This window comes from Haliaeetus leucocephalus, unplaced genomic scaffold, assembly GCF_000737465.1.
Source record: "Haliaeetus leucocephalus isolate CR32 unplaced genomic scaffold, Haliaeetus_leucocephalus-4.0 Scaffold173, whole genome shotgun sequence".
Classification (NCBI taxonomy): Eukaryota; Metazoa; Chordata; class Aves; order Accipitriformes; family Accipitridae; genus Haliaeetus; species Haliaeetus leucocephalus.
The window spans coordinates 4,302,590-4,319,185 of record NW_010972609.1 but is presented as its reverse complement, the minus strand read 5'-3'; the positions used below and the strand labels follow the sequence as shown (position 1 = coordinate 4,319,185).

The following is a 16,596-nucleotide window of genomic DNA, read 5'->3' as shown; positions in this document are numbered from 1 at the left end:
ACTACAGATCTCACAGCTAAGTCCCCTGCTCCAGCCTGCCCGACAGAAGCATCAGTAGCACTAGGGTCTAAGTGCATTCAGCACCTTCCTAACTCATCCTTAGCTATTTTTTTTTTCCTCCTTAGAAGTGAACTGGATTAAAAAAAAAGAAAAAAAAAGTCTCCTAGCTGAATAGTCTTTCTGTGTATTATTTGTCATCAATGAGCTACAGATAAGCTTCAACTTTGCTGTCGACTGAGCTAACTGGTTCGGAGCAACAGCTACAGAAAACCAGAATCCTCCATCAGAGAATTGTTCAACTGGTGCTATGTCAAACTTTGTAGCTCCAGAAGTCAAAAAATTTGTGGCTTGGGACTATGTTGTTTTTGCAGCACTATTTTTAGTATGTGCTAGCATTGGAGTCTTTTTTGCTGTTAAAGAGAGGAAAAAGAAAACTTCAAAGGAATTTTTGGTGGGTGGTAAGCAGATGACATGTGGACCAATCGCTTTTTCTCTCACAGCAAGTTTCATGTCAGCAGTAACAGTTCTGGGGACACCCTCCGAAGTTTATCGCTATGGGGCATCCTTCGTGCTATTCTTTCTTTCGTATGCGCTTGTCATCATTTTTACTGCTGAACTTTTTCTACCTGTATTTTACAGATCTGGCATTACAAGCACTTATGAGGTAAGTAAAAATTATTGCACTATTCTAACATAAAAGTCAGTATCATGCATATAGATATTTTTAGAGAAAAATCTCTGACAGAAGACTTTCTGCAGTGTTTTACAGAACAAGTCTGATACCTTAATTATTTTTAGAAACGGGTTGCATTATTCGAACTTGTTACTTATATTGTGTGAGTTAAAACCACAAATTAAGGGTCAGAGCACCTGTTATGCATATATGGCAAAGACAGGATACAGGTTTACACAACAGCACCAAAATAAGTTACAGCTGGAAAATATTTAAAGCACATCCAAATGCTTCTGATCTTACAAGTAACTATTCCACTCTGGTTTAGAGAGCAGGTATTAAAGACAGACTTTAAGAACAAAATTCAACAGTATCCCATTCAAACTTGGTGTAGATCTGGCAATTTGGTCCAATTGATTATAAAAGTGGACTATTTGATATCTAAAATCTATCTGAGGTGGGAGGAAGGGATAAAGTGGAAGAAGATGGCAGGTCTCTCTCTCAAAAAAAAGAAGTCAGGGCTGGAGAATGAATTCAGGCATTCTCTAGGAAATGAAATGAACAACCTCTGAATTTTCTGGAGGTTTTTGCCTGGCATTCCTCCTGGAACACATTATTTTCTTCATATGACAGTTCAGTAGTTAAAAAAAAAAAAAAAAAAAAGAATAATCAGTAGTCCTCATGATGTTATTGCTCGGAGCACAGCGTGCAGCCCTTATCATCTGCATGCCCATAGGGCAGTTATTGAGCATTTGGGAATAGCCTTTCGGTCACTTTAATCAACCACCACAAATTTGGTTGCTCCTGTTTGTGGGCAGTTTCAACTAAGCAAGAATTGGATGAAGAAAGCTGCTTTAGTTCACAAGGAGCTTCGTGATAACAGAAAGGCTGCTCACGTTCTATAAGACCAAACCCAAGGAGGGGCTTTGGTCAAACAGCTCTGCCTCGGTATTTGGAAATATTTCAGTTACAGGTTGGAAAAAAGTAAAATTGACCATCGATTCCCACTGCCACACGTAACTGCATTTTCTAGCTGGTTTTGATGCAAGGTCAGAGAATGAATTACTTCTCTCATCTAAACCACCAAAAGTGTCATTGTAGCCAGAGAGTCCCTTCAAGCTTGCTGGAAAGATGACTCTGCTGACTTCATGAATTTTTAGAAACAAGTCAAGTTACATAAATTAGCTATTTATTCGCATGGCAGACTGCAGGGCTTATTATGCAAGAGACACAAGAAAGAGGAACATGAACAAAATTAATAAGAAAGCAGCTGCTTTGGAAGTACTACTCCTAGAGACTTGTGAAAGAGAGAAGACTAGCACAGCCTGTGTCTGGTGTCTGCTGGGGAGCGCACGGGACCACGGCCCAAGGAGAAAGCCAGCCATGGAGTTAGCAATGCAGATTTAATTTTTTGGGTCAACTCTACAGAGAGACTCAGGCTTAAAATCCGGGCTTTTGGGGCTAGAGATCTACTCACCTCTGCAGTTGTGTGGTAATTGGGAACACCTCTCTCCATCCACCTGAAGTCCCCAAGAACCCCACTCGCCTCTCCACGTTAATGCTGATGTGCAGATTTGGCTCTAGGCTGAGACAGAGCCGGTGAGAAAGGCCGCTTAGCTCAAGCACTGTGAAACAATGTGTTGCTGTTTCTCCACCTGCTCTACCACCACTTTTGTCACTCCAGGAGTTAAACTATGCTCTTTCTCCTAGAGCTGACCTCTAGTTTCCTCTTCATATAGTTGGAATATACTTTCATTTGAAGTTTAAATTTCTTTTCCTTGTAGCCCTTGGGCTCTTCCAGTTATTCCCAATACAAAGCCGATACTGATCACTGCAACCCAACACATAACTTCAAGTACATGCTACCGATAGGAATATTTCTTAAATGTAATTATTGCTATGTGTAATAACAAACATGCTTTCCTGCTCATTACTCATAGCAGCAGTGCCGGCTGCCAGTAATTTTACTTGCATAGCAAGCTGTTACTCAGGGCGAACAGAAGGTTAATAGCTGTGTCACAGATGCTACATGTGCAATTTACTGAGATTCCTCTTTTTCCTAGTATTTGGAGTTAAGATTTAACAAGATTGTCCGTCTTGCCGCAACATTGATCTACATCCTGCAGACGGTAGGAAGACACTGACTCTTTGTTTATGCTGATTTCACTCAACATTTATTTTGATGGACTAGTCTCAGACTGTGCTTTTTTTATAATGAGATGTTTTAACGAGTACTCTTTTTCTTAATTTTTTCACTTGGACTGTGAATGTTAAAAAGAAAGAATGGTTGCTTTCCTAACTTTCTAGCTTGCTCCTGTTTAGGATTACAAATGCTTCTCAGATTCTTGGTCTCCTTAGGTTCCCTTGAAGCCTCTCTCTTTCCAAATGAGCGGATTCTGTCTTTCTTGAGAAGCTAGATGAGCTGTACTGGGTACGTTTAGTTCACCAGTCACCCATTTACGACACCGGGGTGAGGCTATCCCATCGCAAAGCAGCTGTATGTGGCAAGGGCTGCTCCCAGCGCCGGCTCCCAGGGACTAAGCCCCCCAGCCCACGGGGCAGAAACCGCTGCCTGGGGTGTGCAGACCCCACACCTGTGTACTGCTCTGCGTTACCATAACGCCCTGACCGGCCAGTCCACAGCCCTGGGTGTACAGCATAAATAATGCTCCTGCCTCTCGGATGGAGAGATTGAGCAGACGCTAGCTTTACTTACCCCCCAAAACACCACTTTACTACTACTTAACTTTACCTATTTACTTTACCAAAAGAAACCAAACTTAAAGAGCCACCCAAAGCATTATTGTAGACATCAAATAGTTTTGCCCTTTGATTTAAAGCTTCACCAAGATTCTCAAAAGGCTACATTAGTGATGTATTTGATGGAAAGTCTTGGGACATTGGCAGACATTTCTTCCTACATTAATTCCATTTTATTAATTCCAAAACCTTTAGCAGTAGATTTGAATGCGTATTGGCTTCCAGGCTTTGTTTCTCCCTCCGTTCTGTCAGAACATACACGTGAAGGGCACAGAGTCAGCTACTTTGAAAAGGATTGAATGGAACAAGGGAAGTTGAATTTCCAAGATTAACCCGTTATCTCTGCATCACGGTTCATGTTTTCCCAAGAGCTCCTCTTTCCATTTGACTAGGATATTTTTGTCATCTACTCATCTTAGCAATGGGTGAAATAAGCAATACCGAGACAGCCAATGGTCCTTCCAGCAGAAAAGAATTAAAGTAAAGATTTTTTATTTTGTAAAGGCTGAAACAGAAAAGCCATACACAATGCAAGCTGATCTAAAGGAACCCCTAGATCTGGTATTTTGCTCTGAGCCCCACTCTAAATAGAAGCCTTATCACTGAGCATTCACATACATGTTTTTTTCATGAACTTTTTCTCCTTCAGATCCTTTACACAGGAATAGTGGTTTATGCTCCATCACTGGCACTCAACCAAGGTGAGTTCCCATGCCGCAGTACATGGCTACCCCAAATAATCACACCACAAGACTGTCAGAATAAATAACGTGAGGAAAATGGATGAAGTCATCTAAAAAAAAAAAAAATTCCTCAAAAGTTCTGTAAGAAGATTTTTGCCTGCACCTCGTAGCTCTGCATTTTTGCCTCCCCAGATCTCTCTCACTCCAGTACATTAGCAGGAGCCTGGCGTTTGCCGTTCTGCTCTCCTTTGCACTCAGTAACCACCTGAAGAGGTTAGCAACGAGCAATTTCTCAATGTCCTGACAAAGTTCACAGTACAAGCTGACGATCCAAGACCGTACTCTGGACTTTGATTCCCCCCTTCCCCGTCTCCCGTGTTCAGGTTCCCATGGGCATAACTCCACTCAGCTGGAGCTGAATGCTGTGCTGCTGTCTGTCCACATGCTTCTTTAATTAATCTTTGCAAATCAGGCGTACAGCATCCAGCATGATAGATGGGACTAGTAATTTTACTGCCACAGGGCATAAGGAATAGGCATGGCCTAACTCCTCATTTCACCAAAATCGATAGGGAGAGAGTGGGAGGCTCTTTTCCTTGTTTGTCATCTGAGTTGCATCCAGTTTGCCCAATCCCACCTCTGGCACAGTGCTGAGCTTCCTTCCTCTGGAGCTCAACTGAATTTTATGTGACAGTTCACGTTCGTTATTGGGCCATAGTAACTTTGCTAATAAAAGAACCTTTACAAATAGATTTGCCTTCACAGTCTATGGCCGGTGGGAGAAACTTCCATATAAGCCAAACCAAAATTTGTACATCTTGTGTAAAGTAACTTTAAGAATTAAAATGAACATGAAAAATTGTTTTAGTGCAGCACATTTTAGCGTTAAACTGTTCCTAGTTGCAGGGAATGGAATTTAGTTTGGGGCTGGTTTTTTTTCTTCAGATTCTTTGGAAATCTCTGAAGAACTTGATTTCTCAAGAGAAAATTCTGGGCTAAGAACAGAAGGAAAGCATTGCTTATAAAGCCGTGTCCCATAGGAATGACGTTTTTGTTTTGTGCAATTACACTTCTTACGTATTACTTAGGCACATCATTCAAAGTTAGTTAAATACAATTTGCAAGAAAGCAGACACGCAAAATGGTATCTAGTAGTGTTAGGAAACCTGAACAATCCAGCAAAGTGTCTAACAGACACAAAAGATTAATTTTAATAGTTACTCCCATCCTTCTAAGGCTAAAGGATCATAGCTTTTCTGTTACCATCCAGATGACCTACCTCCATTTTGCTAACCATTTGGTTTTCTTTGGTTTCACAGTCACTGGATTTGATCTCTGGGGCTCTGTAGTTGCAACAGGAATTGTCTGCACTTTCTATTGCACTCTGGTACGTAACAGGCATAACCCAACAGCTGGAACACAGATTGTTAATTCAACCATCCTTTATACATGACAGGCTATTGCAGAAGGGCGGCTTCTAAATGCAGTCCGAGTGACTGAAGTTTAAAGTAGGAGAACATAGAGATAAATTTCTTTTAGACTCTGTGGTATAACTAAGTCTATTTGGATAAAAAAATATTTCCTCTCAAATCCTCTGCTGTACGTTTCAAGGTTTAAACCAGACAGCTTGAGGCAGTGTCCAGATAAAGAGGCGATAACCTTCCCCTGCCATACTAAATCTTTTGAAAAGACTATTCTTCTTATCTTTTTACAAGTTACAGGCTGAAAAAACATTGTAATGAAAAGTGTGCCTCTGGTGTCACCCCAGATCAAGAACAGAGTGATAAAAGCTAGGAAGGACAATCAACAGGTCAGAGAGAGCTCTGCTTCTGAGTGGAAGCATCACGAGACCTCGGATTACAAAAAAGCTGAACATCGCAGTGGAACCGGCGGAGCCCTGGGGCTCAGGACACAACCTAATTTCTGTTCTCATTACCACTAATGAATTTTTTTTCAATATTTCAGTCCACCCTCGTTGAAAACACTTATTATGTTGCTCTAGTACAGATTTGATCAAATATAAAAGTAGCTATGGAGAAAGCCGAAGTGCAGACTTTCTGGAGCTAATTTTCTGCGTTAGGCTAATTGTGGACACTGTGGCTCTGAGAACTGTACAGAGTGCTATGGGAAGTACAAACAGGCCAGCTTGTATTCCCTAAGCTTTTGTTCCACACCGTGATATATCCTTCAAATGCATATAAAGGAGGCAGAAAAAAAAGCATTTAACCGGAGGTCAAATATTCTCATATGACTGTGGACAAACCATTTAGGCTGTGTCATTTTCTGACCTGCAAAAATACAACCTCCATGGGAGAATACAAAGCAAAGTCCTGATTTGCTAGATGCTATACATACAGCTCATGAGCTCCCAAAATGAGGGGTCTTTCTACCTTTTGCTGTACTTGAACAAGAGGAAAGAAGATGAGAGCACGCAGTTTCTGTTTGTTTTAGGGAGGATTAAAAGCTGTTGTCTGGACAGATGCATTTCAAATGATTGTCATGGTGGTTGGCTTCGTGACGGTTTTGATTCGAGGAACTACTCTGAACGGTGGATCGACCAAGGTCTGGGAAGTTGCCTATGAAGGATCACGACTAAACATATTTGAGTAAGAAACAAATGGTGCAAACCTTTTCTTTTTGTATATTTAACTTTTAGAAATCTATCGTGGTTTAACCCCAGCTGGCAACTAAGCACCGTGCAGCCGCTCACTCACTGCCCCCCCACCCAGTGGGATGCGGGAGAGAGTTGGGGAGAAAAAAAGTAAAACTCGTAGGTTGAGATAAAGGCAGTTTTACAGGACAGGAAGGAAGAAAATAATAATAATAATATGACAATAATAAAAATATTAAAAGAATTGGAATATCCAAACCAATTGATGCACAATACAATTGCTCACCACTCCCTGACTGACGCCCAGTCAGCTTCCAAGCAGGAATCCATCCCTCCCAGCCAACTCCCCCCAGTTTATATACTGGGCATGACATCACATGGTATGGAATACCCCGCTAACCAGTTTGGGTCAGCTGTCCTGGCTGTGTCCCCTCCCAACTCCTTGTGCCCCTCCAGCCTTCTTGCTGGCTGGGCATGAGAAGCTGAAAAATCCTTGACTTGGTATAAACACTACTTAGCAACAACTGAAACCATCAGTGTGTTACCAACATTCTTCTCATCCTAAATCCAAAACATAAGACTATACCAGCTACTAGCTGAAGAAAATTAACTCTATCCCAGCTAAACCAGGACAAAACCCTACCCTCAATAAGCCAAAACCACTCAGACTTGTTATTATACTACCAGTGAACAACCTCGGTGACTCAGAGAAGTCCGCTCCCTATTTCTTCAGCTCTTGGGAATGCAGTTAACCTTCAGAAGAGCTTAACTCCTCTTTCTGTCACCCTCTTGGAAGAAATCAAAGCCCTGCTGAACCGAAAGGGAGCTTTGCCATTTTTCTTGGTGTAGTTACAAACTCAGCCCAACTATTCCTTCCAACTGTGTTTATCTTTCCTTTTCTGTTCATAAAACTGGGACTTCATTTTAAGTACACTCACCACGGCATCTAGCAATGGTGCGCCAGTGCACTGGGACAGCAAACTGGCCTTCCTTTGGCTGTTTGTGGCATTGACTGAAAAGTTCATTGATCAAGGCAAGTCACTGACAGATCTAGCAGTAAGGTCAAATGTTATCTGCTATACCTGTCAAGATTAGCAGAATTGCAAAGATGACAGATTGCAAGACAGAAAGATGTGCTTGTACTGGTTAGAATTACTGAGTAATGAAATTTCATTGTAAAAAAAAAAAAAACAAAAAACCACATACCACTGCACCTGAAGCAATTTCTTGTAAAGGAAATAACATGTCATGATGATGTAATTAAGAGCTTGGAGGATTTTTAGAGTTTAGTAAATGGCTTTGTTCCTTGCAGAGGACAGGGTCCCAGGCAGGATGGCTTGCAGGTCTGTTGCTGCAATATGACACAGATCTGAAATCAGAGCATAAGCAGCCTTATAAATGTGATTTATCTCAATTAATTGGTCCTCTGACTGACTCTGCATAATATATGTTTATCCTGACTTGATACTAATGTGTTCCAATATAAAAGTAAAAAAACCCTTCCAAACCTAAACACATTAATAGTTGTCTGTGCTGGAAAACAGTATTACCAATGCAGTGCTTCTGATGCAGAGGGTAGGACATAGGAGATAGTTCTGAAAAATCACCTACCTCTTGCTAAATAAATGCGTGTTTAAATAAGTGAACTGAATTGCTTCTTTCTCTCTTCTAGCTTCGATGTCGATCCTTTGAGACGACATACCTTTTGGACAATTGTTATTGGGGGAACATTTACATGGCTAGGGCTCTATGGAGTTAATCAGTCCACAATACAGAGATGCATTTCTTGCAAATCGGAAAAACATGCTAAACTGTAAGTTACCTGTCATTAACCTATTCTAGCAATCAAACATACTGACATGGAATTACACTAAGTTTGTCAGTTATGTTAAATATCGGGATCCCATTGGGTAGTAGTAAGCTAATTTTGCTCTGCTGGTCTTACTCCCTCTGGCCCTAAATGACGTAAATAAATGCAGAAAGAAAAACAGGTAGCTATCTATCTCTTGCAGTTTAGTAATTTGGGGTCAGGCTGCCAAACTTATCCTCAGAAGCAGAGCATGGAAAAGATGCCCACACAGAAGTTGTGCTATCTACAGCTTTATTGGAAAATGTATTTATTGGAATCGTATTTATGTTGTATTGTATTAAAAGCGGTTATTGATTTAATTGGGCACTATAGTACAAGGTATTATTTAAATGAAATTAAATCAGTAAATAATCACACTCATTTTTCTTAAGGTCATGACAGATTATATGAATTTATCCTGTGGAAAATTCAGTCTCTGAAAAACATTTGGAAGTCACAACAGCGAGAACATCACTAGTAACAAGTTCTGAAAGACTTTCGGGTCTCAGTAGCACAGCTCTGAACAGGCCTTAGCAAGAGACCTTGCGTAAGGTGACATCCAAACATGACGTAGGGTATATAAATCCCGGCAGCTCTCAGGAACTCCGGGATTACTGAACCACTCCCCAGCAGATGCTGTCACCCACATCCATTTCATGGACTAGTGAAAAATAACATTGCAGCCACGACAGAATCCATGCCAAATAATACTCTGCGTAGCTTAAAGGGCGATCAGTAACAACAGAACCAACAGACAGAACCCTGCTCCTGCAGGGGACAGGAGGGACAGACCCAGCGCTCGGTGCAGCTCATTCTGCATCCAAGTTACAGGTCTCTTCCAGCTGTACAGAGTTACCTAGAACCTCTATCCTTGCCCTCTAGCATACAGAGGCTGTGTTTTTTCCATGTGTTTTTTGTTTTTTTTTTTAAAACCACTATTGCATACAATTTCTTATCCTGGTGATGCCTTTAAGAAATTATACAGCTAGCTTTGAATTGTATAGCTAGCTTTGATTAAGGTGTCTCCCCCCCAAATTAGAAATAAAAATAGAAAAGCTGTTACAAGTTAGTTATCTTGTATTAAACAGTTTCTCTCCTTTGTTCTAGGGCACTTTACCTGAATTTATTGGGACTTTGGACAGTTCTGGTGTGTGCGGTATTTTGTGGTTTGGTGATGTACTCTCATTACAAGAGTTGTGATCCTTGGACTGCCAATTTCATTTCAGCACCCGATCAGGTACAGATACCCATTACTATAATTCGGAGCTGCTTTGGACCCAGACATAGCACTTACAGAGACAGTTTAAGTTTTGTGGGATGCTTTATGTCCTTTCAGCGCTCAGGCACTAAGGTGGTTGCCAGATCAGGGCTAGAGTATACCTATTTGGCACTCCTGCAGCATTAACCCGATTGACCACTTCTGCCAAACGACATCCCCTTTGCTCAAAATCTGACAGCCCTCCTCAGTTGGAACAAAACCAGAATTTAGCAACGTGCTCCGAAGCAGCTAATTCTCTTCCATTACCCAGGAAAACCTTAACTAATTGCTTGTGTTGCTCTTGTGCTCCTTCTACCCCAGCTCATGCCGTATTTTGTTATGGACATTTTTTCTTCGATGCCAGGAGTCCCGGGACTGTTTGTTGCCTGTGCATTCAGTGGAACGCTAAGGTCTGTGAACCTGAAATGACATTTCAGCCGTGTACCATTGATTTCTTGAGGACTCAGAATGATATTATAGCATGAAACCCTAAGAAAAAGCCCAGCTGTTTTTCTTAGCACGTTCTAGGAAGAAGCAGTAGTGCTTTGCAGTTACATTATATTTATGCCAAAGTCTAGCTCCACTTCTCCAGTATGTTTTTAACCCAAATAATACATTTCAGAATAACATTATCAACACAGTCAAAAGGGTATAAAAGCTGAAGAAACACCAGTTCTCTTTGTAAAAGAGTTCAGCTTCCTGAAATACCTTTGGAGCTGCTCGTGGTGAAATGGCCTTTACTCAACCCGACAGCCACAATACCACAGTTCGGGATAGAGAGCTTCTCAAGAAGTCTATCTGCACATGAAACTGCGTTAGACTAGGAAAAGAGATGTCTGCATAGAGAAGTTTCAGAAACTGTGCTGCATGTTATTGTAGGTTCTACCTCTACAGGCCAAACGTCAATATTTCCTAGGACATTAGAAAGAGAGAAGATTCAAGTTCACAGTGACATTATTCAAATGCCATAGAGTCAATCTCCAACAGGCTCTTTCTAAAGACTCTTATCTGTAGAAAAAGCAAGAAAGTGCTATCAAAACAGGAAAAAAAAAAAAAAAGAATCCCCCGCATAACATAAAAGGCACTGGCTGCTCCTGACAGGAGACTAAAAAAACCACAGTTAAGGGCACCGAGTACCAAACACTGTGCTGTAGGTATTGACACTGCCACATTGTCACAACAAATTCACAGGGATCGTATCCACCAAATATGGGTTAACTCACCCAGCTAAGAGTCAGACTATTCCCATTCTGTATTTTTCAGTTATGAGAGAAAACAGAACAGGCATTTTTGTGGAGGAACAGGGTATCCCTAGTGGTCACTGCACATCCTTTAACTTGTAGGGGAGTAATATCTTTATTCTGGAACATGTCTATATTTTGAAGGTCTTTGCAGCTTGGTAAACTGAGGGGTCAATTAGGACGAGTTTCTATCTTGTTCTCTGCCAGCGCGAAGCAGGGCCCCTAGCAATCACAGAAGAAACAGAAACCTCACCAGCATCAGCCGTTACGTGAAGAATACTCTTCAAGAACTGTACATTTTATAGTATTGGGGCTGAACAAGAGGCAGCATTTCTCTATAAATACAACTTTCTTTCAGATTACATTGTTTCCTATTTATTTAACATTTTTCTCCATTTCTACAGCACGGTAGCTGCCAGCATCAACGCTTTAGCAACTGTTACCTTTGAAGACTTGGTCAAGAAATGTTTCCCAAACCTCTCTGAGAAGATAAGCACATGGATCAGCAAAGGCTTATGTAGGTACCCCAGGTGGGATCCATTTGTTTAACGGCAAAGATGTCCATCCCCCCAGTTGCAATTACTACAGGAGAAAACAGGGCAGGATTTTATACACTTGAAGCTTTGAGAATCTCAGACTCTGAATTGACTTGGAGAACAGTTCTGTGAGTAGTGAAGAGCGCTGTCTAAGGACGCTACTTCAGAAACACACTTGTGCTTTGGAAACCTCCGCAGGAGCACAACCCTTTATAAAAAACTCTCAGGATGAATGTCAGCACGACGCTTCAGTAAAATTAAGCATGTGCCCTATACGGTGCACTACCCAAATTCCTTTGAGGAGTTTTGTCTACTAAAAATACTGGGGAACGCTCTGGGATCTTCTTTACAGTACAGAAAGAATATCAATGTAGTTATTACCACATTACTCTATAATAGTATTACTAAATATTATTATTTTATAGTAGTATGACAAGACACTTCTATTCAAAATTAGAGTATCACATAAGCAGGTTGTTCAGTTTTTCAGAGAAAAAAAATGTAAAAAAGACAAATGAAAAAGAGACCAACAAAATATGAAATGTGTCCAAAGGGATTTGAATTTTTTTACGAGTATTGCAGTAATACCATAACCCTTTTATAAGTATTGTAATAATATCATAACCATTTGTTGACGTTGGCAAAGATCGCAGAAGAGCCAAACCAATACTTTCTCTGTAACCGTCTCCAACCTTCTCTGTTCCTGCTTTTCCACTTACTACTCAATTCCTGCACTCAGGACCTAGAAAGATCATTTTTACCTCTGAAACCAAGGTGTGCTACCACAGAAGATGAGTTTTGGTTGGCTTTCCTTAAGACTACTACATACAGAGTTTTGCCTACCACAAAGTTCAAACTGGTGTCAAAGGAAGAAAGCCGTGCTGTTTATCATTGCTCAATTCATTCATTAGTTTATTTTAAAAGTGTTATTTAAAGGCAACAGAAATGGAAACATTTCTACATGAGGCATAACTTCTAAATTAATTTCATTGCTACATTCCGCTTCATAAGAAAAACCAACCAACCAAAAACCCAACAAGACTTCACGCGAGATGCTGGAGCTGGGTGCTTAACAGTCTGCTTTAAGCATCAAAGCCCAGAGTGAAAATTCCTCCATCCTGCCCGGTCCCTTCAGACTAAACGAACTCGAAATCGCCCACACTATTAACGAGCACCGACAACCTCGCTGCCTGATCTTTTCCAGGTATATTATATGGCGTCCTGTGCACTTCGATGGCTGCAGCAGCATCGCTGCTGGGAGGAGTTGTGCAGGTATCTCTTGCTTCAGAAATGCGATGAACTGAACAAATAATGCTGACAGCCCTGGGGACTGCTAGATTACCGGAACAATTCCTGCGGATGCTCTGCTGAGAGGAGCAACTAGGAAAAAAAAAAAAAAAAAAATCATAAATCTCCCAACTCCTTCACTATTTGCTCACTGCTGGGAACAACACTGAGTGTGATTCACTCTAATTTGCACTGAAATCACTGTTGGTCCCTTCTCCCCCACCATTTCCCACTAAAATTACAGACTGACACCAGAACTGCGCACGCTCCCTCCAGCTGCTGCACTAAGCTCCTGTCTCTCCTCTGCATCCGCAGGCTTCCCTCTCCATCCATGGGATGTGTGGGGGCCCCATGCTGGGATTATTTACCCTGGGAATTGTGTTCCCTTGTGCTAACTGGAAGGTAAGAAAAAAAAAAAAAAATCCTGACCTAAAAGAAAATCTCTTGGTGGTGTTTGGTTAAAACTTCATCTTGAAAATTGTTTGGGTTTTTTAGGTTTAGTCTCTGGGCTGCTTTTCAGATTTAGAGCCTGAGGAGTCCGAGATCTGCTTAGAGGTCCCTTTTCACTGTCTAAATTTATCCCGTTTGAATTTAACTCTACCCAATTGTGGAATAATTGGTGATTAGATCCACATGAGGGTTTTTTTTTAATTATTTTTATTTATGAGTTTCTTCTCTTTCATTAAAAAGAAAAAAAAAAAAAAATCAGTACTCGCTCCAGCCTATATTCACCTTGGGACACACAGAATGATTTCAATTGCTCTGCCCCTGATAACTTAGGCAAAACACAACACGAGCTCATTTCATATCGCCCCATGAGCGGTCCCATCACATTTACCCAGAAGTAGAACTAAACTCTGTATTGCAGTTTTGATCATCACAGTTTTGCTTCAACGTTTATTACCAGAGGGCAATAAATCACCGTTTTATACTTGGGTTGAGAGAGAACAGAGTTGATTTACAGCGATAGACCCCGTAACCAGTCATCACCTACGCCTGCCTAATTCACGTTCGCAGAGAAGCACTTCCCACCCATCACCTTTAACAGCCTCTCTCTATACCTGCCAAGGGTGCAATCGGAGGCCTCTTAACTGGGATCACCTTAGCTTTTTGGGCTGGTACCGGCTCTTTCATTTACCCCGCCCCACCGACAAAGTCCATTCCTCTGCAACTCTCGACTCTCAACTGCACGCTGGCTAACAGCACCGAGGCGCTGACGACGGCGGCGACGGCTCCCGACAGGTATTTATTTTCCTTATCGCCACCGCTTCAGCCTGCCTTTTGGCACAGCGCGCAGCCCGAGCCTGCGGCCGGTGACCGCCAAGGGGGCTGGGAGCACGGACCGCTGCTGGATCGTACACCGACTGCAGTGAGCTGCGTTCTGCTGGCGCGGTTTGAGACAGCTTAAACGTACCCGTCGGTCATCACTAACTGCTTTTGTCACCTCTTCGCAGGCCTTTGCTGGCAGATACCTGGTACTCCCTGTCCTACCTGTACTTCAGTGCCATCGGCTGCCTAGTCTGTGCCATCGCAGGGCTGTTGATAAGCTTTATAACAGGTTGGTGTTCCACATATATATTTATACATATACATATAAATAAAAAAATAAATGCTTTTGCACAAGAACCTGACTCAGCTGTTAAGAGAGTTTTAAAGAGTTCCTGCAAGCAGCTTGTAAGACACAGACTCAGGGAGAGCGGGATGCTCTGATCCCGCTCCCCCCGCCTCACGGGTGAGGGTCCCAAAGCTCACGCCTACCTTTCCATAGACTTACATACCATTATGTTCTCCTTTCAGGCCCTAGTAAAGGAGAAGACATCCCACCAGTGTTAATTAAGCCAGTCTGCAACCTGTTTTGCTTTTGGTCCGAAAGGCTCAAAGTTTTCCTCTGGTGTGGCGTGCGGCACGACAGCCTGGAGGTGAGTTCCCAAACCACCACGCCGAGAGCAGACGAGCTTTCGGCAATCGTGCTTTAAAGCTGTGCAAGGGATGCTACGTAGGCACCGCAGACTGGAAACGAGATCAGCCAAACCCCGACCCGTGTTGGTCAGTAATAAGTTACCGATTTTCCCTGTTTGCGCAGCACACGGGGACTTGAGGGCTCCGGAGACGACCAGCCCTCGGGATGGCCAGCAGCCTGTGAAACGGGGACTGACCTCCCTCTCCCCGCTCTGGCAACCGAGCAGGGACAAAACCGCACTTTACACCCCAGAGAGGAGTTCACCGAGCTCCCGCCTCCTCCCACAGAGAGAAAAACTTTAGCACTTACGCATCCACGAAGCTCTCCTGCCATCCTCACCTTCAGAGCCGGTCCATCAAGCAGAGCTGCAGCCGGGCTGCTCCTGCCCACCGCCTCCTCGGCAGAAAGAGGAGCAGCCTTTTCCCCAGGTGTCTCAGGGCTTCGTAGCTCGTTAACAAGCCATAAAGAACGAGCACCTCATTTTCTTGCATTGTTGTTAACAGTTTGCAGGGAAACAACATTGCCGCATCTTAGCGGAATCTGCTAGGTTTATAAAAGGGACATAAAGCAATAGGTACGTTTTCAGCTCCTTCAGAGTACTCTATAGTTACCTTTAAACCTTGAAAGTAATCTTTCAGCTGCAAGGCTCACAGTATTTGGCAATAACGTAGAAACTATCCTTCCACGCAGCTTGCATCAAATTTGACATTGAAGTTAACAATCTAATTTGGAGAGCAGCTGTGGCTCTAGATTTGCTTCAGCTGCTTCAGTTGGCTTTTAGGTGCTCAACACAGACTCTGTCTAGAACTTTTCTGGAGAAAAAAAAAATCATCTTTATAAAAGCAGTAAAAAAAGCCCCCCACATATGCATTTATCTCCTTGTATTTGCTTAAAATGTAGAACGACAACATCAATCAAGTAGTTGCAGTGTGAAACCACTGAGGCAAGCTGCAGGCCAGACAAAAAACCACTCTGCTAAAATGTAGATAAATATGCAAATGAAAAACTAAATTGAAGTGATTGGGAATGCACCGAGGGCACATTTCAAGATTTTTACATGGACAAAGGAGTTTGAAAAGTTGTTTTTGTTGCTTTTGCCGAAGATTTTCCACGGGGGAATGAGAAAATCAGTGGTTGTGTATGGAGGAGATGCACACTGAACTGTGGCTGTTTGTGGGTCTGAGAGTCATTTCATGTAGTGAAGTAACTCCTCACATTTGTAAGAAAGGATGTCAAAATTTCAAAATGCAATAACATGCCCTTTAAGCCAAGGAAAAAAGCAGTCTTCAAACTACTAGGGTATTTTCTTTCTTTTTTCAGGTGGACTTTGAAAAAAACCTGCATAAAGTTATTGCAAACGAAACTGGAACAGATGACACCTTCAAGAATAATATCAACAAAGAAAACAAACGCCAGTTCCCTGATTACAATCCTGAGGAAAATTCCTATACTAATATGAGCAGAGAAACTCGTCTCTAGAAGCTGAGGGACAAGGGACATTTAATCAAACTTTATTTCTCCAGCTTCAGAAACAAAGAGCTCTCTTTATCACATTTACCAGCTTGTAGATGACCAAAAGGGAACGATTGCTCTCTATAGCAATAAAGGCCAGATTTTTATTTATGAATTTCAGGACAGACCTGGGAAATCATTGGAGAAGGGGGTTTTGGAAGCACTGCTTTTTCAGAAGAAATGTTTCATGAATCTTGTTGTGGAAGCTCCTGCTCGGAAGTAGCCA

The 16,596-nt window shown here is 42.0% G+C and overlaps 1 protein-coding gene across 1 annotated transcript; it reads left to right on the top strand.

The window, feature by feature from the left end:
* The first annotated feature begins 307 nt into the window (after positions 1-307).
* Positions 308-16,337, top strand: SLC5A12 (solute carrier family 5 (sodium/monocarboxylate cotransporter), member 12). The gene is made up of 15 exons (XM_010563903.1): positions 308-664; positions 2,737-2,802; positions 4,083-4,134; positions 5,436-5,503; positions 6,568-6,722; positions 8,400-8,540; positions 9,684-9,813; positions 10,156-10,244; positions 11,480-11,592; positions 12,816-12,883; positions 13,214-13,300; positions 13,968-14,140; positions 14,353-14,456; positions 14,696-14,817; positions 16,179-16,337. Exons 1-15 carry the CDS (start codon positions 308-310, stop codon positions 16,335-16,337), a joined length of 1,884 nt encoding a protein of 627 aa, XP_010562205.1.
* The last annotated feature ends 259 nt before the right edge of the window (positions 16,338-16,596 follow it).

What these genes read in the sequence shown, in the direction of transcription:
- SLC5A12 (XM_010563903.1), top strand. Translation starts at nt 308, where the DNA reads ATGTCAAACTTTGTAGCTCCAGAAGTCAAAAAATTTGTGGCTTGGGAC. An exon ending in TGCTGGGAGGAGTTGTGCAG is followed by an intron (nt 12,884 to 13,213) that starts GTATCTCTTGCT and finishes CTGCATCCGCAG; the next exon opens with GCTTCCCTCTCCATCCATGG. An exon ending in GCGGCGACGGCTCCCGACAG is followed by an intron (nt 14,141 to 14,352) that starts GTATTTATTTTC and finishes ACCTCTTCGCAG; the next exon opens with GCCTTTGCTGGCAGATACCT.